At 38.0% G+C, this 24721-nt stretch overlaps 1 protein-coding gene across 6 annotated transcripts in view; it reads left to right on the top strand.

The window, feature by feature from the left end:
• The first annotated feature begins 34 nt into the window (after window positions 1–34).
• Window positions 35–24721, top strand: part of COP1 (COP1 E3 ubiquitin ligase) — a 235295-nt gene continuing 210608 nt past the window's right edge. Inside the window, exons 1-2 of one of the 6 annotated variants that reach the window (XM_004372845.2) lie at window positions 35–665; window positions 20964–21023. In XM_004372845.2, coding sequence (XP_004372902.1) covers window positions 259–665; window positions 20964–21023 — 467 coding nt within the window. In that variant the 5' untranslated portion in view covers window positions 35–258. Of the gene's footprint in view, window positions 666–20963; window positions 21024–23222; window positions 23762–23841; window positions 23953–24721 lie in introns of those variants that run through there. The other 5 variants (XM_023728059.1, XM_023728063.1, XM_023728060.1 and 2 more) reach the window with 5 other exon arrangements.

Raw genomic sequence — 24721 nt, 5'->3', positions numbered from 1 at the left:
CCCTGTTGGGCAGTTCTTCTCTGCCGTATAGAGTGTAGTGGTTTCTACTCTCCTTTATTAGTTTCCTCCGCCCCCTCCCGTCGGACCCTGTGGTGTGGATGCCTTAAAAAAAATCAACTTTATTGTTCCTCAGCCCCACCTCCCGGCGCGGCGCGCGTCCTCAGGATGCACTGAGACTGAGGGAGGGGAGGCGGCGGCGGCGGGTCGTGGTCTGGGTCCCTCTCCTCCGAGCGCCCTGCCGGAGGGGAGGGAGTCACGATGTCAGGTAGCCGCCCGGCCGGATCGGGCTCCGCTGGGACGAGCCCTGGCTCCTCCGCGGCCTCCTCGGTGACTTCCGCCTCCTCGTCCTTGTCGTCTTCCCCGTCGCCCCCTTCCGTGGCGGCTTCGGCGGCGGCGCTGGTGTCCGGCGGAGCGGCCCAGGCCGCAGGCTCGGGCGGCCTCGGGGGCCCGGTGCGGCCTGTGTTGGTGGCGGCCGCAGCGTCGGGCAGCAGCGGCGGGGCGGTGTCGGTTGGCCTGTCCCGGCTCAGCTGCGCGGCCAGGCCCAGCCCTGGCATAGGTGGGAGCAGCTCTAGCCTCGGCAGCGGCAGCAGGAAACGACCTCTGCCCACCCCGCTCTGCAACGGGCTTATCAACTCCTATGAAGACAAAAGCAACGACTTCGTATGGTAGGTTTGAATAACATCCCCCCATCCCCTACCACGGCTATATTACGAGTTCTTGCTGGTAAGGCTGGTGGGGTCCAGTGTGAGGGTGGCCTGTTTGTAGAGCTTGGATACTGGTTCTGTTGTGGAGTCTGCAGAGGGATTAGAGCATTTCTGAGATTCGAACTAGTAGTTGGTGGTGGGGGTAGGGAGGATGGTAAGGAGGGAGTGGAGAAGTGGGGAGATGTTGAAGTCCAAAGGCAGGTTGGGGGTAGTGAAGAGGTGAGCGATGGTTGGGAGGAAGTGAAAGTTTAAGGAATAGTAAGTAGGGTGAGGGGATGGAGGGTCAAGTAAATAGTTGTGGATAAAGAAGAAAGTTGGACAAGAAGGTTGAGCCTTGCATTTTCTGGTTGTCTGGTGTTTTAGGCACCCAAAAATCAATCCGATTACTTGTTGAGGTGAGTTACATTTGTAAAGGAAGAGGATGGAGCTTCTTGGGATGCTGAGGGATGGAGTTGTTGGGCAGAATTTGCTTATTGGAAGTATGGTGGATGGTGCTCTAAACATGGATAAGGATGTTTTAAGGGGAAGTAGTATTTAAGTATCAGCCATGTGTGTACATGTGTGTATTAATATATCTCGTCTCACATTTCAAAGTATAGGCCACTTTTATATCTGTTGTGGTCTAAGTCTATACACAAAATATTCTGTTTTTCAGTTGAATATCTTGAAAGAGGGAACCACATTTATTAAACATCATCAGTGTGTTGGTTACAACTGTATTACACTTGTATAACACATTAGAGTTTACCGGAGCTTCTGGTTTGAGAAATGATAGGTATTAGAGATTTTGCCATCATAGTTGTCATCTTGAATGATACACAGTACTTACTCAGTCATGAGATTTGGCATAGAGGGGTTAGCCATATTAAGTGAAAGATGAAGTTGACTTGCTGAGTGTGTTGGGATTTTCATTGGGTTTTGGATATTATTGGTTGGATTATGAGAAAGGAATTAGCTGAGTGAGAACTGGTAGGGTTTTGTGCTTTTCTTCTGAAGGAAATTGATAGATTTAAGATACTAGTGACGTAGAAAGTTGGCTTGCACTATCATTGTTGGGGAAGTTGATTCACTTCAGGGCTGAGGATGATCTGTGTTGGTGTCATTAAGTATGATAGGGCAAGAAGTTGGAACTGCTAGGGAAGCTATTGATTAGATGTATAGTTTATGACTCCTGCAGAAAAATACTGCTGTCTTTATTCATATTTGTGCTTTTGATTTAAATTATTTTGGATTCAGAATTAATTCATTTTTTATTGAAACTTTTGGCTATAATTGTGAATGCTAATTATAAATAATTTTAACAGTTTATGACTGGATCTAAGAGGTGTTTGCATTCATACCCAGTAGAGAGGAACCCCGTTGGCATAGTGGTTAAGAGCTCAGCTGCTAGCCAAAATATCTGCAGTTCAGATCTACCAGCCGCTCCTTGGAAACCCTGTGGGGCAGTTCTTCTCTGTCCTATAGGGTCACTATGAGTCAGAATCAACTTGATAACAGTGGGTTTGGTTTGGTTTTTTATATGGATGCTAACATGTTTGTTTTCTTTTTAGTCTACTGAGAACTGAAATGGTAGCTAAAAAGACTAAATTGTGCAAAGCTTCACTTTGTTTTATTAGCTTCTACCTTATCATGTAGCACTCTCTTAAAAAAAAAAAGAAAAGAACCCCTTGGAGTGGCTGGTGGATTTGAACTGTGGATCTTTTGGATAGCAGCAACCACCAGAGTTTCCAGCATCCATATAGGTACACTAAAATAGGGTAAAAGATGTGAGGAATAAGGGAATTATTCATTCATTCAACAAATATTTATTTAGTACTCACTGTCTTGCCAGGCAGCATGTGAGTTTCAGCGTGCTATAGGCTGTTTTATAAGGAATTGGAGAGGGTAGGGAGCACTGGTGGTGCAGTGGTTAAGCTCTTGGCTGCTAACCAAAAGGTCAGTGGTTTGACCCCCCCAGCCGCTCTGCGGGAGAAAGATGTGGCAGTCTGCTCCTGTAAAGATTTATAGCCTTGGAAACCCTGTTGGGCAGTTCTTCTCTGCCGTATAGAGTTCCCTTGAGTCGGAGTCAACTTGATGGCAGTGGGTTTGATTTGGGTTTGGAGAGGTAGAAAGAGTATAAGCAGCTGGCACTGATTTTTTTTTTTTGAAACAAGAGTATTAAAATTTTTATTAACCCATCACCTAATTTAAAAATTCAGTATAGTCTCTTGAGTCCTAATCATGCTGCTTAGATTATTCTGTTTTCTTTTATACTCTAGTGTAGAAGTGTCCATTGAGAGTTTTCAGTTAAAATTTTTGAATATTTCACTTTTTGTCTAAGGATCTCATTAGTCCATTGTATCTTTTTCCGGTGAAGCTGGATAGTCAAAAGAATTAATGGAGTCTGTTTTCTGCTTCTCCATCTAGGTTTGATTTTTCTGAGGCTCTTAGGGTAGACAGATATGAATTAGGTAAGGCCCAAGGAATCCTTTTCATTTGTAATTGGCTCTGGGTGGTCTTCTCTAGTATGCCTCAGAGAGAATCAAACTGTGAACCAATTCAAATTACTTTATGCTTTTATATCTAAATTAGGCCCAGGTTTGACTAATGATGATAATTCCTTACATATCTATAGCACATGAGAAAGATACTTTTTTCATCTTATCTTAGAGCAATTCTCGGAAGTTATATAGAACTTTTTATTTTAATATAATATTAATATAATTATATCCCAAACAGGCACAGAGAAGTAACTTTGTTTCAGATTGTTATTGTTGTTAGCCACCTTGAAGTTAGCTGCCCTCTATTAAGCCCAGGCTGTCCACTCATGGCAATTCCCTGCACAATGGAATTAAACACTGCATCGTCCCCATGATTGGTTATAGATCAGACTTTTGTGATCCATAAGGTTTTCACTGGCTGATTTTTGAAAGTAGATCCCTAGACCTTTCTTCCTAGTCTGTGTTAGTCTGGAAACTTCGCTGAAACCTGTTCAGCATCATAACAACACACACGTCTCCTCTTATATACAGGTAATCGCTGCACGTGAGGTGAATTGCTTGGGAATCGAACCAGGGTTTCCTACATGGAAGGCAAATGAGAGCACAGATATCTTCTAATTATCAATTTAGTGCTTTTTTAAATGGAATTAGAGAAGTTCAGATTTATAAATTTGAGTACTTTTTGAGCACAAACCAACCAAACCCCTTATCATCAAGTTAATTCCAACTCATAGTAACCCTATACGAAGCAGTAGAACTGCCCCATAGGGTTTCCAAGGCTGTACTCTTTATAGAAGCAGACTGCCACAGCTTTCTCCTGTGCAGCAGCTGATGGGCTTGAACCGCTGACCTTTCGGTTAGCAGCCGAGCACTTAACCAATGTGCTACCAGGGCTCCTTAAATGGAGTAGATTGGAGGGAAGCAGCTGCTGCTTAACACTGAAATAAATGTTTTTACTCCTGACTACTTCCTCCTCCTGCCTGCCCACCCCACATCCCAAGAGGACGTATCATAACTGGACGCTGGCGCAGGGCAATATAGTTTGCAAAAGCTCCCCTGGTAGTAGTGACATGTCCACCTCCCCTCCTTAAGAATGACTGATTTAAAGTCAAATGCATAGTTTTCAGTAATATGTATTAGCCTCTCTTGACTAATATCCTATTTGAAGGGAAGTTTGTATTTAATTGCAGAATTGATTAAAATTTTAGGAATTTATAGTTTACTCTTCAATATTTCTTCCATACAGAGGATTGAAAGTATTATCAAGTTTGAAATGATTTTAATAGTGTTATATAGATGGAGAACCTGTGTGACAGAAAAGAGTAGTATTTAGCTTGAAGTTGGATAATTCTTTGACATTTGTAAAAAGTCTTTACTTTGATTTTCCATGTTTTTCTTACATGGTCCGTTTAAACAGTGCATCTTGCTAGTATATGGAAGATGACTTCTTTTATTCTGACTCCTTTCTTTTATTCTATCACATAACTACTGCCTCTGCATTCACTTTCCCAGCTACTTGAAATGACCTTTTCTACTACTGGAGGTCCCAGTTATTCTCCAAGTTGCAGCCAAATATGTATTTTCGACTAGATAGTGAGATCCTTGTGGGAAGGTTAGAGTCTTAATATCTGCTTGATAGAAAGCAGGTAAAATACATTCAGTAAATATGGAACAGCCTATCATGTGGCAAATTAAGATAGACTCTACCCTGAAGGAGCTCATGATATAATGTGAAAAAAGACTTTAACCACATAATTGTAATATAATAATTTGACATGATTGTTACCATTCTCTTAGTATTATGGCAGATTTCAAATATTTTTCTGATTTAAGATGTTGTCCCACAGTCTTCGACATAGTACTCTAGTTAGCCATTATCTGTTTATTAATCTGTTAAGCACTGAAGATAAAACCCGTTGACCATTCTTGCCATTATAACTGTTTTCCACACTATTAGGAGAAATAGAAGATATCATAGAACCTGTCATAATAAGGATTTTTAAATTTTGTTTGTGTATATATGTATGTATATATATAAAACCTGTTGCCATTGAGTTGGTTCCAACTCATAATGACCCTATAGGACAGAGTAGAACTGACTCAGAGTTTCCAAGGCTGCGATCTTTATGGAAGCAGCCTGCGGAGTGGCTGGTGGGTTCAAACCGTCGACCCTTAAGGTTAACAGCTGAGTGCTTAACTACTGCACCGCAAGGTCTCCTATATGTATATATATGTGTGTGTGTGTGTTTATGTATATAGATATAAATGCACCTCTACCTGTTGCCGTCAAGTCGATTCCGACTCATAGCAACCCTGTAGGACAGAGTAGAACTGCCACATAGGGTTTTGAAGGGGCAGCTGGTGGATTCGAACTGCTGAACTTTTGGTTAGTAGCCAAGCTGTTAACCACTGTGGCACAAGGGGTCCATATATACGTATGTGTGTGTGTGTGTGTGTGTGTGTGTATTTATATAAGCAATGTGCAGTATATTCCTTATTGAGTATCAGGCCACAAATTTTTGAGAGTCACTGAATTATGGGGTATTATTTCCCTGTGACATTTAGGAAAGCATAAGTGACAAATTTAAATGACTTTTAGGTCACTGTGAGTTTATAAATATAGGACTAAATGTACTGTTAAAACATATTCAGCCACTGAAATAAACTTTAAGATTTATTATATTATTATAGTGACATCGACAAAGAACGTCCTTGAATCTGCAAAACTGAAACTTGATTCTTTAGTTTTACAAATCTTTGTACCTTTTCTGGCAATGAGCCAGATTACTTAGGCGATCATTGTCTTAGTTTCTTAGTGTTGCTATGACAGAAATACCACAAGAGGGTGGCTTTAAAGAACAGAAGTCTATTTTCTCACAGTTTAGGGGGCTAGAAGTCCGAGTTCAAGGCATTGGGCCTAGGGGAAGGCTTTCCCTCTTTGTGGGCTCTGGGGAAGGTAGGTCCTTGTCTTTTCATCTTCTCTTCCTCAGTTCCTTGGTGATCTTCATGTGACGTGGCCTCTGTCTTCCCCCATATATGCTTGCTTGCTTCTGTACTTAATCTGTCCCTTTTATAGCTCGAAAGTGATTGTTTTGCAATACACACTACACTGCTATGGTCTCATTAAAATAACAAAGAAACTCCTATTCCAAAATGAGATTACATCCACAGGTATAGGGGTTAGGGGACACATATTTTATGGGGACACTGTCCAATCCACAAAAGTCATATTCCATCTAAGACTTGTTATTGATTAAAGTAATTCTAACCTTAAACCTTATTGCTCACTTTTCTTCCTTGCATGACTTGAGGGGCAACCACAACAGCAATGTATGTGTTGATTCTTGATGGTGATTTCTTTGCACATAGACTGGTTTAATCTGTTTTTAATAATTATTTTAGCCTATAACCCTCTTCCTCAGAAAGCTTCTACAGCTTGTGAGAAAGGACTTTTTTTTGACAGTGGAATCAGCCAATCCTTTCTTTTCTGTTAACATTCAAATTATGAAAAAAAAAATGCTTCTTAAATTTTTGACCATTTTTACATGTAGTGTCTCTCCGAATGTTTTTGCCCTCCACTTTGCCTGTTCTTTGCCCTCTGTCTTTCTTCATATAGTAGGTATGTGCCAGGTTCTATTTGTATTTGTAGGACAGAGCAGAACTGCCCCGTAGGGTTTTTCTAGGCTGTTCTGTAGTCTTTACAGGAGCAGATCTCCAGGTCTTTTCTCCCGCGGAGCGGCTGGTGGGTTTGAACTGCTGATTTTTCAGTTAGCAGCCTAGTGCTTAACCATTGTTCCATCAGGGCACCTTCTCTATTTGTATAGGCCCCTATCTTCTGAAATAATAATTTCATTCAGAGTAATATGTTTTCATGTCCGCATATATAAGTTAATAACCTTTTTATTTTTCACAGTTAAGTTTCATGAACTGATCCTCCTCTCCCCCCATTTCTGTATAGGATGAAGGGTAACTTGATATGTTTTTGTAGTTTTTGGTATAACCTAGTCTGTGTGTCTTGGGCTAGGTGCACTCGTCTCTAAATTCAGAGTTGTAACACATGATCCAGACCCAAGTAATCTATTGCATTGGAATCCTCTGGCATCAGTATTAGTTCAAGAATGAGCATTTGGCTCAAATAGAGATAATGAGACAAAACTGACTTAGTAAAATTACAGGTGACTATTTTGGAGGCTCTTTTAGATACTTGAAACTCAAAGTTCATAAATGCCAATCCACTCTAAAGTGAAAATTGAATGTGTTACGTTATCAATTGTTTTCAGATTGCTGATACTTACAATAAGTGCTCAAATGGAAACTATTGTTATTTTCCAGGCATTGTTTTAAGGGTTTTACTTTTACTTGTTTAATCTTCACAACAATCATTTGAGATAGGTATGCTTACAATTCCCATTTCATAGATGAGGAAATGAGGCTCAGAGAGGTTGTGTAACTTGTCTGAGTTCACACAGTTAATAATGGTGATGCCAGTATTAAAGCCCAGGCATTTTGGCTTAGATCTCATTTTCTTAATCACTGTATTACCTTGGAGCCCTGGTGGCTCAGTGGTTAAGAGCTTGGCTGCTAAATGAAAGGTCGGCAGTTCGAATCCACCAGCCGCTCCTTGGAAACCCTGTGGGACAGTTCTGCTCTGTCCTGTAGCATTGCTCTGAGTCGGAATCAACTCAGTGGCATTGGGTTTGGTTTTGGTTTAAACATTACATTTAGATTTTTGTATGTGGACATATGTATTCACATCTCTTGGCTTAATACCTAGGAGTCTTTTGATGGGTTGTAATGGCAAGTCTAGCTTTAACTTTATTAAAAAAAAAAAAAAAGCAAAACTTATTTTCTAAAGTGGCTATACCACTTTGCATTTCTGTCAGTAATGTATAAAGAGTTCCAGTTGTTCACCATCCTTATCAACACCATTGTTGTTAGGTGCTGTCAAGTCGGTTCCGACTCATTGCGACCCTACGCACAACAGAACGAAACACTGCCGGGTCCTGCGCCATCTTCAAAATCTTTGCTATGCTTAAACCCATTGTTGCAGCCAGTGTGTCATTCCATCTCATTCAGGGTCTTCCTCTTTTTCGCTGACCCTCTGCTTTACCAAGCATGATGTCCTTCTCCAAGGACTAATCCCACCTGATAACATGTCCGAAGTATGTGAGACGTAGTCTCGACATCCTTGCCTCTAAGGAGCATTCTGGTTGTACTTCTTCCAAGACAGATTTGTTCCTTCTTTTGGCAGTCCGTGGTATGTTCAGTATTCTTCACCAACACCACAATTCAGAGGCGTCAGTTCTTTGGTCTTCCTTATTAATTGTCCAGCTTTCGCATGCATATGAGGCAATTGAAAACACCATGGCTTGGGCCAGGTGCACCTTATTCCTCAAGGTGATATCTTTGCTTTTCAACACTTTGAAGAGGTCTTTTGCAGCAGATTCACCCAATACAATGCTTCATTTGATTTCTTGACTGCTGCTTCCAGGGGTGTTGATTGTGGATCCAAATAACATGAAATCCTTGACAACCTCAGTCTTTTCTCTGTTTATCATGATGTTGCTTATTGGTGCAGTTGTGAGGATTTTTGTTTTCTTTATGTTGAGATGTAATCCATACTGAAGGCTGTGGTCTTTGATCTTCATCAGTGAGTGCTTCAAGTCTTCTTCACTTTCAGCAAGCAAGGTTGTGTCATCTGTATAACGCAGGTTGTTAATGAGTCTTCCTCCAATCCTGATGCCCCGTTCTTCTTCTATATAGTCCAGCTTCTCGGATTATTTGCTCAGCATACAGATTGAATAAGTATGATGAAAGGATACAACCCTGGCGCACACTTTTCCTGACTTTAAACCATGCAGTATTCCCTTGTTCTGTTCAAATGACTGCCTCTTGATCTATGTACAGATTCCTGATGAGCACAATTAAGTGTTCCAGAATTCCCATTCTCCACGTTATCCATAATTTGTTATGATCCACACAATCGGATGCCTTAGCATAGTCAGTAAAACACAGGTAGACATCTTTCTGCTATTCTCTGTTTTCAGCCAGGATCCATCTGACATCAGCAATGATATCCTTGTTTCCACGTCCTCTTCTAAATTGGGCTTGAATTTCTGGCAGTTCTCTGTCGATATACTGCTGTAGCTGCTTTTGAACCATCTTCAGCAAAATTTTGCTTGCATGTGATATTAATGATATTGTTCGATAATTTCCACATTCGGTGGGATCACCTTTCTTGGAAGTAGGCATAAATATGGATCTCTTCTAGTCGGTTGGCCAGGTAGCTGTCTTCCAAATTTCTTGGCATAGATAAGTGAGCACTTCCAGCACTGCATTTGTTTGTTGAAACATCTCAATTGGTATTGTCAATTCCCAGAGCCTTGGTTTTTGCCAGTGCCTTCAGTGTAGCTTGCATGTCTTCCTTCAGTACCATCGATTCCTGATCATATGTTACCTCCTGAAATGGTTGAACATTGACCGGTTCTTTTTGGTATAGTGACTGTGTGTATTCCTTCCATCTTCTTTTGATGCTTCCTGCGTTATTTAGTATTTTCCCCATAGAATCCTTCAGTATTGCCAACTCGAGGCTTGAATTTTTTCTTCAGTTCTTTCAGCTTCAGAAATGCTGAACGTGTGCTTCCCTTTTGGTTTTCTATCTCCAGGTCTTTGCACATGTCATCATAATACTTTGTCTTCTCAAGCTGCTCTTTCATATCTTCTTCTCAGGTCTTTTATTTTATCATTTTTTCCTTTTGCTTTAGCTACTCAGCATTCAAGAGCAAGTTTCAGAGTCTTTTCCGACATCCATTTAGGTCTTTTCTTTCTCTCCCATCTTTTTAATGACGTCTTGCTTTCTTCGTGTATGAATTCCATCTTAGTCATCTAGTGCTGCTATGACAAATACCACAAGTGGATGGCCTCAACAAAGAGAAGTTTATTGTCTCACAGTTCAGTAGGCTAGAAGTCCGAATTCAGGGTGCTGGCTCCGGGGGAAGGCTTTCTCTCTCTGTAGGCTCTGGAGGAAGGTCCTTGTGATGCGTCAGTCTTCCCTTGGTGTGGTAGCATCTCGGCACAGGAACCTCAGGTCCAAAGGACTCACTCTTCTCCTGGCACTGCTTTCTTGGTGGTATGAGTTTCTCATGTCTCTCTGCTTGCTTCTCTCTATATCTCAAAAGAGATTGGCTTAAGACGCTATCTAATCTTGTAGATCTCATCAGTGTAACTGCCACTAATCCATCTTATTACATCATAGTGATGGAATTTACAATACATAGGGAAGTCACATCAGATAATAAAATGGTAGACAGTCATACAATACCGGGAATCATGACCTAGCCAAGTCGACAGATATTTTTAGGGGACACAATTCAATCCATGACAATGTCCTTGATGTCATTCCACAGCTCGTCTGGTCTTTGGTCATTAGTTTTTAACACGTCAGATCTATTCTTGAGATGGTCTCTAAGTTCAGGTGGGATATACTCAAGGTTGTACTTTGGCTCTCCTGGACTTGGTCTAATTTTCTTCAGTATCAACACTAGGTTTGTATTTTCAGTCTTTAATTTTTGTCATTCTAGTGAGTGTGTAGAAGTATCTCATTGTGGTCATAATTTGCATTACCTTAATGACTGATGATGTTAAGCATATTTTCTTATGCTTACTTGTAGTTTTGTATAACCTTTGAAGTCCTAATCTTCTGCCCACGTTCTGAGACATTGTCTTCTTGACTTGTAATTTTTTTTGTGTATTCTAGTTACAAGTCTATTGTCAGATATACAGATAGTGATATTTTTCTCCTAGTCTGTTGCCTACCTTTTCATTTTCTTAACAGTATCTTTTAAAGTGCAATAGTTTTAAATTTTGATTAAGTGCAGTTTATTGTTTGTTTCTTTTACTGTCCCTGATTTTGTGTCAGCAGTCTAAGAAATTGTTGCCTAACATGAAGTCACAAAGATTTTCTTGTGTGTTTTCTTTTAGAAGCTTTATAGAATTGGCTTTATTTCATGTTAGTTTTTATATATGATGTGTGGTAAGGGTTGAGGTTTTTTTTCCTCCATTGTGGATACCTGATTGTTGTACACCGTTTGTAGAAAAGATTATCCTTTGTTCGTTGAATTTTCTTGGCACCTTTGTCAAAAATTAATCATATATGTATCGATTTATTTCTGGACTTTATTCTTTTCCATTGATCTGTATGCTTATCCTTACATCAGTACCACACTGTCTTGATTACTGTATGCTTATAGTAATTATGTCTTGAAATCAGGGAGTGTAATTTTGTTCCTCTTTTTCTAAGCTGTTTTGGCTATTTAAGTTCTGCATTTCTTGAGTGAGCTTTGATAGTTTTTTAAGGAATTTGTGCATTTCACCCAAATTGTTGAATTTATTGGACGAAAGTTCATAATATTTCCTTCTTAATGTCTGTGGAATCTGAAAAGATACCCCCTCTTCCTTTCTTTATATATGGTGTTTTCTCCCTGACCAGGCTAGCTAGAGGATTATCTGTTTTATTGATCTTTTCAAATGACTGACTTTAGTATCACTGATTTTCCATATAGTTCTTCCATTGATTTTTGGTATTATTATTTATTTCCTTTTTCTAGTTTCTGAATGGGAGAGCTTAGATCATTGATTTTCAACCTTTTATAATAAAAACATCTAACACTGTTAGTTTCCCTTTCTAAGCCTTGTTTTATCTATATCTGTTCATTTTTATTCAGTTCAAAATATTTTCTCATTTCCATTGTGATTTCTTATTTGAACCATGAGCTATTTATATGTATGTTGTTTAGTTTCTAAATGTTTGTCTGATTTGTTGCAAAATGGCAGCAAATATTATCAGCATTGAAAATGACTATTTCATCTTAATTTTTGAATGATACTTTCACTGAGCATAGAATTACAGGTTGACCTTTTATTTTCTTCCATACTTTAAAAATCTTGTTTCATTGTTTTCTGGCTTGCATCATTTCTGATGAGAAGTTCATAGTTTTTCTTTTCCTCTGTACATAAAATGCCATTGTCTCTGGCTGCTTTTAAAATATTATCACTTGTTTTTGGTTTGGCTTTCGTTGTGTTTTTGCTGCTTGGGTTTCATTGAACATCTAGGATCCTGGGGTTTTATATTTTCATCAAATTTGAAAAATTTTCCAAATTTTTTTTTCTTCCCTGCTCCCTTTTCCTCCAGTTACACACTTATTAGATTGCTTCATATGTTCCCACAGGTTACTGAAACATTTAAAATTCTTCTGTCTTTTTCTCAGGCGTATTTATTTATTTTTCTCTTGTTTTTATTGCTCTGTCTTCAGGTTCACTGCTCTTTTGGTCTGAAATATTCAATATGCTGTTAATCTCATAATTAAAAAAATCATTTTAGTTACTGTATTTTTTACCTGTAGAAGTTACATTTGGTTCTTTCTTATATCTTTCATTTTTGTGTTCATTATGCTCATGTTTTCATTTAAATCCTTGGGTATATTCATAAAATCTCTTTTAAACGTTTTTTTATTGCTAATTCCATCATCTCCATCATTTCTAGGTCTTGTTCTATTGACTAATTTTTCTTCAGTTTATGACTCAGGTTTTCATGCTTCTTTGCACATCTAGTAAATTTTGATTGTTGGATGGGTGTTTTGAGTTTCACATTATTGCATGTTGGGTGTTTTTGTCTTCGTCTAAAGAGCATTGGACTTTGTTCTGGCAGGCAGATAAGTTATTTGCAGGTAGGTTAGTTCCTTTTGAAACTTGTTTTTAAGGTTCTTTTGCAAAGGGTCGGTTATGAGTAGCTATTATTCTTGGTCTCCTATCAGGCTGTAACCCTTCTGGGGTCTCTACTGAATGTCTTGTGTATTTATCATGGTCTCTTCTCTTTGGCTCGTGGGAACAGGAACATTTACCAGCTATTAATGTGCTCTGGCTTTGTTTGGGTTACAACTCCTGGCAGTTGTTTTTTTCCTGGGAAGTCTTCTTTTCCTGGTCTTCTGGGGCTTCATCCTGTACATGTAAAGATTTGTAAAGACTCAGTGTGTTTCTTTTGTAGATTTGTGGGATTTTTTGCAGCTTCTTCTGCTCTGGTAATTTGCTCCCAAATCCTAGCCACCTTGACTTCTATAAAACTCAGTCTCTGTATCTCCTCAATTCATCATGACTTTGGCCATTGTTTAATTCTCTGTGCCTAGTCTGCGTTCTGAAAATTGTCTTCAAGGAAAGATATGGGGAAATCTTGGAGCTCATTTATTTTATGAAGTTTTCTAATTGTTTACTATGGGAGGATATTTCTGGCAACTGTTACTGCTTCAAAGCCGGAAGTGCAAGTTCTTTATTCCTTTTCTTTAAATCAAGGTAAAATTCACACAATGTGACATTCATCATTTTAAAGTATACAATTCTGTGGCTTTTATTACATTCACAATGTTGTACAATCATCACCATTAATTCCAGAACGTCTTTATTACTCCCCACAAAAAAAGAAAAACAAACAAACAGAAAACACTGTGCTTATTAAGAAGTCACTTCCCAATTCCCCTCCCTCCATTCCCTGGCATCCACTAATCTACTTTTAGTCTCTGTGGATTTGCCTGTTGTAGACACTTTAAATAAATGGAGTTGTACTATATGTGGCCGTTTGTGTCTGGCTTCCTTAACTTAGCATAATGTTTTCAGGGGTTATCCATGTTGTAGCATGTATCTGTATTTTATTCCTCTTTATTGCTGAATAAAATTCCATTTTATGAATAGAGCATATTTTGTTTATTCATTCATCATTTGATGGACATTTGGGTTATTTCTACTGTTTGGCTATTATGTATAATGCTGCTACGAACATTCATGTATAAGTTTTTGTTTGAACTATATTTTCATTTCTCTTGGGTATATGCTTAGGAGTAGAGTTGCTGGTTCAGATGGTAATTATATGTTTAACTTTCTGAGCAGCCGCCAAACTATTTTCCACAACGGCTGCACCATTTTACATTCCAGTTTCTCCACATTCTAGCCAATACTTGTGATTTTATTTTTTTAAATTATAGCCAACCTAGTGGGTGTGAACTAGTGTATCATTGTGGTTTTGATTTGCATTTCATAATAACTAATGATGTTGAGCATCTTTTCATATGCTTATTGACCATTTCTTTATTACTTTCCATAGGTTGTGTTTTGATCTTCAGTAATTAACTTGTTTCAGGCAACAATATGTTTCTTGGTAGCCAAAGGAAAGTTCAGGGAGAAGTTGTGGTCCAAAGATTTTTACCACATGACTGAATTCATTTTTTTGTAGAGGTGTATGTTGTGTGTGGTGTTTGGATTGTCAGTTCAAGACTAGATGAACAGTTTAACTTGTATTATATTTTAAAATGAGCACTGTACTTATAAAATAAACCTTAAGTGTCAAGCACTACTTTTTAAACATTATTTTTAAAACTCCAGATAGGGATACCAAGAACATATCTCCAATGCATCTTGAGGATTTTTTCACCCCTGGATAATAGGAAAGGGATGCTGTCTAATGAAATATATTAGGTATGATACCTCCCTTGTCCATACTTACTTATATGAAAATTGCTGTTTCTGTAGTCCCACTGGAGCCCTGCTGGTGCAGTGGTTAAAAGCTCGGCTGCTAATCAAAAGGTCGGCAGTTCGAATCCACCAGCTGCTCCTTGGAAACCCTATGGGGGCAGTTCTACTCTATCCTATAGGGTCACTGTGAGTCAGAATCAACTCAACGGCAATGGTATTTTTTTTTTAAATAGTTCCGCCTACTGAGGTATCTGTGTTTTTCTTTTGTGGGAACTTAGTATCTTCCCCAGTTGATTTATCTGTGATTGGGTACTGTTCTGAAGTGTGACTAAAACATAGCAATTAAAAATTGTAGGAATTGGCTTGAAATACTGCTTTGGGCCAGTCATATTTTCTGTCCTAGTAATTTGAAATAATAAACCCCTGAATTGACCTATTTTAATGAAAGTTCTTGATGTAGTGTTGCTGCTGGAGGGGCTACGTATTGCTAACTGATATCATTTAAGAGCAGAAAAAGAGCAGTTAGTACATTAATTATAGAGCACTAGTAAATACATATATTCCATATTTCTGCACTAAAGTCCCTAGATCCACCTTGAGTCTAGCACTCTAGATCCTATGTTTGAGGCCTACTCCTATTGTTCCTTGTGGTTTACTGTGAGATAATTCTCCTAATTGTTCCACTTGTGTCTAATCCATCTTAAAACTACAAAAGCCTAATTAAAAGTTTCCCCAACTCTAAGCCTTTGGTGGAGCTAGAGCTGATGATCTATTTGAGCAGGAGTCGTGAGAACTCATGAATGGAATAAGGGTCAGGAAGAGATTGAGGGTGTGTTGGAGTGACTTCATGCTGAGATGAGTCATTGTCACTTCTTGGCTATGATTGGCTCACCTGCTTATTTTTCCACATATATTACTTGTTGCTTTTAGTCATGGTGTTCTCTGTTTCCTAGCCAGTTGTGTTGTTGTTGTTAGGTGCCATTGAGTTGATTTTGACTCATAGCAACCACATGTGCCAGAGTAGAACTAGCCCATAAGGTTTCCTATGCTGTAATCTTGGAGCAGATCACCAGGTCTTTCTCTCGCAGAGCAGCTGGGTGGATTCAAACTGCCAACCTTTCAGTTAGCGGCCGAGTGCCAGTTGCGCCATGAGGCCTCCTTAGCCAGTTGTGACCTCATCTTTTGTAAAGTCCTCCCCCTGAAGCTCTGTTATTGTTAGTTGCCATCGAGTTGGCTCCGACTCACGGCAACCTTTTGTATAACAGGACGAAACATTACTGGATCCTGGGCCATCTTCACGATTCTTGGTATGTTTGAGTCTACTGTTGTGGCTATTGTCTGAATCCATCTCATTGAAGGTTTTTCCCTCAGTTTTGTTGGCCCTCTGTTTTACCAAACATGATGTCCTTTTGTAGTGATTAGCCTTTCCTGATGACGTGTCCAAAGTGAGTGAGTGAGTGAAAACCCTACTTTGAAGCTTTTTTTAAAATTTTTAATATTAAATTAGAGTCTAAAAAGGTTACCTTCTATTCCTTTTCTTCCTTACCTCTCCTTTCCTTATTCATACAACCTGTGACATAAGGCAGCCTTAAACACAGGTTCTGATGGAGATGGGTTAAGGAGGAATCTGTCTTCATAAAATACCAAATAAGATTAATCTCTGCCTTTGAAAAAAGGCAGGCTTAAGTTTTTTAGGGGGCTTTATTACTGCAGATGGAACTAGGTAGTGAGTGAGATGATGGAACAGAGGCTGGAACTGCTACCTGTGAAGAAATGTCCTTAACATGACCTAGAGAGTTGTTTTGTATGTTCCTCATTACCTCTCTGGCCTCATCGTCTATTGGTCTCCCCCTTGTTTATTCCACTCTAACCACATTGGCCTCCTTGCTGTTCTTTGAACATGGCAAATACACACCTACCTCAGGACATTGGCACTTGCTCTTTTCACTGCTGGATTGGTGTTCTGCCAGATTTCTGCATAGATCAGTTCCTCACTACCTTGAATTGTTTACTCAAATGTTAACTTCTCATTATAGCTTTCCTGACTACCCTGTCTAAAACTGCAGCTTTTTTTCCAACCCAACACTTCCTTATCGTCCGTTTCTGCTTTCTTATTCTACTTAGTATTTATTATTTTCTAAAACACTATGGAGCACAGTTCTGCTCTGACACGTGGGGTTGCCATGAGTCAGAATTGACTTGATGGCACCTGGTACTGGTAATGTTACTATATAATATATAATATCTTTCTTGTTTATTGTTTGTCTTTTCTACTAGATTGTAAGTACCATGAAGAGATTTTTTGTTTGTTTTGTTCACTTCTATATCCTCAATACCTAGGAAAGTGGTGCCTGGTATATAGTGGTACTCATTAATTTGTTGAGTTAATGAATATTAAAAAAAAATTGGAATTTTATTGGAGAGTACAAGTGTTCACACTTGATTTATTATGGTTGCTAAGGCCAGTCCTAAAATATCCATTGGTGGCACTGTTGGAAATCTGAACTAAGAGATTAATCTGTTAAAACATTTTGCATTTTGCTTCTAAGTTTGATTTAATGCAGCATAAAACAGAGATGTGATGGTATTATTAGTAAAGCTTATAAACACATTTTCTTAGAAAGATCTTTTCTAATCTTAAAAGTCTTAAAAATACTGTATTAGAGGTGCTGTTTTAAAGGTTGATATGTTAATATCTCGACCTTCTGCAATAGAGTATTTGAGTGTTTGCTTTTGTCCACTCACTGTGAAGAATGTTTTCAAGTTTTAGAGATTTATCACTATTGGGACTACAGGGTTTCATGCAAGGGGACAGCTATTTTTGTATTCTTGTTTTAAATCAAAGTAATATATGATTTTTTAAAAATATAATTAGGATGGAATGCCTTATAACAAAAAGCAGCAGAGTCTCCCTTTTCAGTATTCCCAAGATGGTCTTTCCCCTCAGAAGCTATCCTTTTAATTTTTTTATGTTTCTTCTGCTGGTAATGATAGTAAACATCTCTAACATATGAATGCATATTACGTGCTTTCTACTACTCTAAGTACTTTACAGATTAAAAAAACAAAAAATTGATTACCCTGTGAGGTTGATAAGGAGCCCTGATGGTGCAGTGATTAAGCGCTTGGCTGCTAAATGAAAGGTTGGTGGTTCAAACCCACAGTGGTTCCTCCAGAGAAAAGACCTGGCAGTCTGCTCCCGTAAAGATTACAGCCTAGGAATCCCTATGGGGCAGTTCTACTCTGTCCTGTAGGGTTGCAGTTAGTCAGAATAGACTCGACAGCAGCCAACAGCAACATGAGGTTGATACTGGTATTATCATCTACATTTTTACAGATGTGGAAACTGAGACACAGGGAGATTAAATAATTGGTCAAGATTATACAATTAGTAAGTGGAAGCACTAGGACTTAACACAGGCATCCTGACGTGACTACCTATTATTTTTACTTTTATATTGCCTCCACTCCACTAAATAATATGTTGGTACTGTTATTTCTTGATTTATTGCTTGAATTTAATGTGATATATGAAGATTTAGTTTTCTTACTACTGGAGTTTGGGGGTGAGGAGGTAAATGCTTGGCTGCAGTGTGTTCTCGGAGAGGCAGGGCAAAATTGGAATCTTCAGTTTCAGAGCTGCTCAAACTATCTGTGGTAAAAGAGTTGTGCATTTTTTTTTTCTTCAATTATTTTTCTGTCATAGATTGATATTTTAGAAAAATACAATAAAAAATGTGTTACAAAAATGAAATTACAAAAAGACACACAATACAATAAGCCCTATTTTAAAAAGTTTGCTTAAACAACATTCTGTCAAATTGCTATAGAAGTTGAAGGTACTAACTGTCCAGTTTCTGTACGTGTTTCTTCAGAGGCTTGTAACACATAATTCTTGGACTGACACTGGTCCATGGTCTATACTTTGAATAACTAAAGTAACTATTAACCAGTGACTTTTGAGTCTGTTCTTACTCATGGCAGTCCTTGTGTGTCCGTGTAGAACTGTCCTCCATAAGGTTTTCAGTGGCTGATTTTTTGGAAGTGGATGAGTAGGCCTTTCTTCCTAGGCACCTCTGGGTGGACTCGAACGAACCTCCAACCTTTTGGTTAGCAGCCAAGTGCATTAACTGTTTGCTGCACTCAGGTACACTGCCCTAATCATATTCAGGCTTCCAATTAATCCTCTCCCTTTTCAGTCATGTGTTTTAGTTCTGCCTTTTCTCCTCATTAGCGTTGCTAAGTATCGAACCTCTTTGGAGTTACATAGGGCAGGTTGACTTCCTCTTTGGTTTTATCCCTTTCCATATCTATTCTGGTCTATGACTTTCTCTACCTTGATTCATTTGTTAACCTTTTCTGTATCTACTTTCCATTCTATGGGAATTTGTTGAAATATCTTCATCACTGATAGCTCCATTCCTTTTCTTTTCATTGTTGTGACTTTGTATGTTTTTTTATTTCCTTATGTACTATTTTAAGGAGCCCTGGTGGTGCAGGGGTTGAAGTGCTTGGCTGCTAACCAAAACGTCTGTGGTTTGAACCCACCAACTGTTCTGCGGAAGAAAGATGTGGCAGTCTGCTTCCATAAAGATTTATAGCCTTGAAACCCTATGGCGCAGTTTTACTCTGTCCTGTGGGGTCGCTAAGAGTCAGAATTGACTTGATGGGCAGTGGGTTTGGTTTCGGGTATGTACCATTTTAATAGGTTTCAGGAGGGAGAGTAGCAAATTTTTATGGTAAGTCTACTGTTTTGTAACCTGAAAATGTGTCAAATATTTTTTTCCCCTTTAAAATCTAGGCATTATACGGACTTGGCATCTAAGGCTGTATATGCTGTTGTGCAAGTTGTATACTCTACAGTTGTGTATGCTCACCCCTTTGGGCCTGAAATCCAGTTCACTAAGTCTTGTGCCCTCTTGGGGGACTGTAAGAGAAAGTGCCTATTTCTAGTTTCACTAAGGCCCCATTAACTCATCAAGCGGTGTGTTTGTGGTGCTGCATCCAATTTAAGAGAGTGCCTTTTTATTATTCGCATAGAAGTGTTGTATGTCTTAGCAATGACGTAGTTCAAGACCCTTAAACTTTAAAATATCTCTTTTTCAAAATTCTACCAGTTAGATATTTATTGTATTAAGTAACTCCTAACATGGTCAGTGAATTTGTTGGTTAGTTCTTCTCTGTCCCTTTCCCATCCTCCAACTCCTAAATCTCAGTTGTCTTTATTATGGGTTCCATTGCATGCATGTATCCTCTTAATAGTATACTTTTTTTTCTCTCATTGTGTTGTGCTCATCTATAACATGTTAGACTTTATATCCTTATATTCTAAGATAGTGGTTATGTCCAGTAAATCTTTCTTGAAAGAAGGAATGAATTTTCATTTATAGTTTGTGTGATTGTATCATCAGTAAGAACTGGATTTGTACCTTAGTAACAGAAAACTTGATAAACACTGGCTTAAGCAAGTGAGAGATACACTTTTGCTATGTAATGGGAAGTCCCAGAGGTAGGTGGTCCAGGCCTGATGCAGCTGCTTAAGGAACCAGTATCCTCTCTTCCAAATCCATCTTCTTAGTTTATAATTTTTGTGTTCATGGTCACAAGATGACTGATACGTCTCTAGGCACTGCATCAGGGTCTCAGGAAGGAGGAAAAGGAAGAATAAAGGGAAATCTCTTTTTACAAAACTTTGCATTTTTGTTCTGGTAGACAATGCCCACCTAGGGACTGATACCTACATTTCATTGGCCAGAACTATGTCATATGGCTAATCCTATCTGCAAAGGAGGCTGCGAATTTCAATATTTTGCTTTTAAGCTTCTGTAGGAAAACAAGGGAGTATCAGGAAGCAGTATAGCATAGCGGTTAAGAACATAGACCTGAGTTTGAATCCTGGCTGTTACTTCCTAGCTGTGTGACTTTAACAGCTCTGTGTCTCAGTTTCTTTATCTATAAAATAGGTATAATAATAGGTACCTACCTCACTGTGTGTATAGTTTGCTATTTAAGTATTAATTATCATCATTATTTTGGAGCTTGATGTCCCCTAGGGTGAACTTGAACAAGTTGTCATTTTGCCAGCAATCCCCTAAAGTTCAGCTGCATAGAAATTTCATCTCATTGGTAGAATGTTTGATGACTTAACTCTGAACTATTCTTTAAAATATGATATTGTCAGTATTTTGACCAGCCTTTTCCAATTTGTAATCATTCTGTCTAATAAAAAATATGTCTGTTTATTCTTGTATTTACTTTTTAGCCCCATCTGCTTCGATATGATTGAAGAAGCATACATGACGAAATGTGGCCACAGCTTTTGGTAAGATGATTTTATTCAATGAAATTCTTTTGGCAACTTTTAATATGTAAATGTAGCCATTGAGAAATTATGTTTTTTAAACAAATTTTAACTATCTTGTAACCATAATATTTTCTTGACTAATATATCTTTACAGATCTGACAGTTTCAAAGCAGTAAACTTTTGTTCGGTGCATAATTTCTGTGAAATACTTAGGTTTGCCAGGTCTGACAGATGGATTTTAAAAGTTTTGGGTTTATTAGTTGTTAACTAAGAGTTTTGACTGCTGTTTTAGAAAACCACATCTGGATGTGCATACTGTAATGGGGCGCTGGGCAACCTGGATGAAGTGTTAAGTGCTACTTACTCACCTGTGGGGATAGGAGGGCAGCACAGTAAAATAAGCTGAGAAGGACATGGGAAAAGGATATAGAGGATTAAAAAGTCGTATATTGTCTTCTTTAACACTTTGTTCAGTGTTATTTTTAGATTATGTCAATCCCATTAATCTCTGCTTTTAATTCCTTTTTTATTTTTTGGTTTTTTGATGAAGAGTGATACATCTTAACTTCTGATCAGTTATCTTCATAAATCGTTTGCCTATTCTTTTATCATGTTACTTTTGCCTTAGTATTATAGAAGTGCTCTAATAATCCTTATATTTTAATTAATACTAAAATTAGGCCCATAATTTTATACTAAAATTTGATATGATATCTGGCAGGTTGATATCCCTTAGTCATGACAACTATTGGGTGTTAATAGCATTTATAAATCATTTAGTTTGATTCCTAGTGGTGCAGTGGTTAAGAGCTCGGCTGCTAACCAAAAGATTGGCGGTTCGAATCGGCCATCTGCTCCTTGGAAACCCTATGGGGCAGTTCTACTCTGTTCTGTCGGGTCGCTATGAGTCGGAATCAACTTGCTGGCAGCGGTTTAGTTTGATCTCGAGCATGATGCTTCTTTGATAGGTACGTCCAATCTGCCAGTCATTTAAGAAAAAATTTAGAGTTAAAATAACTTTGTTAGCTTGCATTATCTACTTTATTAAAAATAAGAAAATATTAAAGTGATAAAAGCAATGTGTACTTGTAGCTAAAAAAGCATCTTTTATTGTATAGAAAGATGTAGTATAAAATGCAAGTGTCTTCCTTCCCCTTAGCTTTTCTTGCCCACGTCATTAGATGTTACCACTGGTAAGTGGTGATTGTGCATTCTTTCAGAATCTTTTGCTATTTTTTTTAAAGGCCATCCTACCTTCTTGAATAATTATTTCCTGATGTATCAATGCATTTACATATTATTATGATTTATGAGTCACTTTATGTTCCGTGTACCTGATGAAATTTTGGTCACATAGGTCTTGCTTTTAGGCTGATATGTGTATGGGCTTGGTCTTTCCAGGCTGATTGCTTAGCAGTAGTATTTTCTTTGGCCCACAAATTGATTTGGTACCTTAGCATTCCATAGAAAATCACACCCTTATTTCAAAGACTTTGAATTTTGATTATTCTGGAAAACTGGTTGACCTAGAGCAGAGTTTCTCAGCCTCAGTACCATTGATACATTAGACCAGAGAGTTCTTTGTTTTGGGTGGCTGTCCTGTGCATTGTGGGTTGTTTATCAGCGTTCCTGGCCTCTACCCTGTAGTACCCATCTCCTGCCCAAGGTAGTGACAACTAAAAATGTCTCCAGATATTGTCAAATGTCTGTTGGGGGACAAAATTGTCCTCAGTTGAGGGCCACTGACCTAGAGCTAAAGGAGCAAGCTCTTTAAGTCAGGAGATCAGGATTCTAACTCTGGCTCTGTCTTAACCTTTGTTACTCAAGCTATGTCTTCTTCTGCTCCTGTTTTCCCCTCCTCTCCCCCATCCTCTTCCTACTCCTTCACTTTCTCCTCCTTCTTTCAAAGATTTGAAAAGTGTTGAAATGCTAAACAGATTTTAGACTGGGGTTTTTATTTTTCCTAATGTCTTCTTTTAATTTATAAATTTACTGTGGTATTTTTAAAAAGGCTCTGAAAAGTCTACTGCATTAGTTCAGTAACTTTGTTTCGCTATATACCCACTCCTTACTTTTCGACATGGTTAGGTTTCAAAGACCAGGTCGTTACGTGAAAATTGACGTTATGCGAAAATGGAGGATGACTACGTTAGATCACAAAATAGAGGATGACTGCGTCATTACACAACTGTCAAATTACATCATTACATAACTGCCAAACCACTGAGAATCGTGGCCCAGCCAAGTTGACACACAGCCTTAACCATCACAGCCAGCGTTACCCTCTCGCCTCACACCTCAGTGTCCATTGCTGCCAAATATACATCGTTAATGTGCAAAATAGTCGGATAGTAAATTTTTTACTATATAGTAAATGTGAAATGTTGGATAATGAGATAGTCGATAAGTGAGGAGTGGGTATATTGTGAAGTGTAATAAATTATTGATTGACCTGATAAGTAGACATGCTGTGCTGTGCCAAAGACTACTATTAGACCTTTGATCCACCATAATTTCCTCCATTTTACTTATCTTGAAAGATTTGTGAGAAAGTAGGAAATAACCAGAACTGTCAAACCTGACGGATGTAGTGTTTTCACTTGATAAGGTGGAGAGGGGCAGAAGAATATAAAAATCAGTTTATAAAGGTAAAGTAAATTGATAGTAATTTGGATATAGAATAAAATAAGTACTTTCTTTTTAGGAATCATTTTTATAAATCAATCTTATAATTTTTTATAAATTTTTTTTTCTGGTCTTCTCTTTGAATCAATCAAAATTCATTAAAACACTGGTGTTTTTAACTTAGTGTATTATGTCACTCTTTATTTTCTGGTTTTTAGAAGTAATACATGTTTACTATATTGAAGCTTGGATAAAAGACATCTACAAAGGGAAAGTTTCTCATAATTGTATGACCCAGAAACAGATCCTGTTAATATTATGGTGAATTTCTCTTCCAGTTTATTTTTAGTGTACACATACACTTTTTTTTTTAACAAAAATGAAATGATATTTATCCACTTTTGTATATTGCCACATTTATTCAATAATATAATGATATAATGACTTTTTTTCTCATATTATTTAGGTATTTCTCTGTGGTTTAGCTGAACAATCTTTAAAACTTCTTTTTATAGACAATACATATCTGTAAGAGATTAAACATTGCAGAAATATGTAATGTAAAAAAAAGGAAAGTTTCCTGTAGTCCCATTTCTCTAGAGAGAACTATTAATAGCTGTTAGATTATTTTTTATGGCATATAGTTACATATTATTATATGATTTTTACTGCCTGCTTAGCATTGCATTGACTTGGTGTTTACCAATATATTTAATGGATTTCTTAATGCTTAGGCTGCGTTTAATTTATTTTGCTATTTACAGGTAACCCTATACTGATCATTCTTGTTACATATACATCTCTGCTTATTTCCTTAAGATAAATTCGTAGAAGTAAAATCACTAGGTCAGAGGGGATGCACAGGCTCAAGGCTTTTCATATAACTTGGCTTCCCAAATAGTTGTACCCATTATATTTCCTCCAGTAGTACATGAGATTGCCCATATCCACATGTAATCCTTAATTTTGACAGTATTCTTTTTTTAAACTTTTTGCATTCTGATCAGTAAAAACGAGTATATAATTTTAAATCAGTTTTCCATTACTAGTGCAGGTGATGATTTTTTTCATGCTTATTGACTGATTTTTG

Source organism: Trichechus manatus, unplaced genomic scaffold (assembly GCF_000243295.1).
Source record: "Trichechus manatus latirostris isolate Lorelei unplaced genomic scaffold, TriManLat1.0 scaffold00021, whole genome shotgun sequence".
Taxonomy (NCBI): Eukaryota; Metazoa; Chordata; class Mammalia; order Sirenia; family Trichechidae; genus Trichechus; species Trichechus manatus.
Note: the sequence above shows the minus strand (reverse complement) of the source record. Positions and strands in the feature narration are given on the sequence as shown.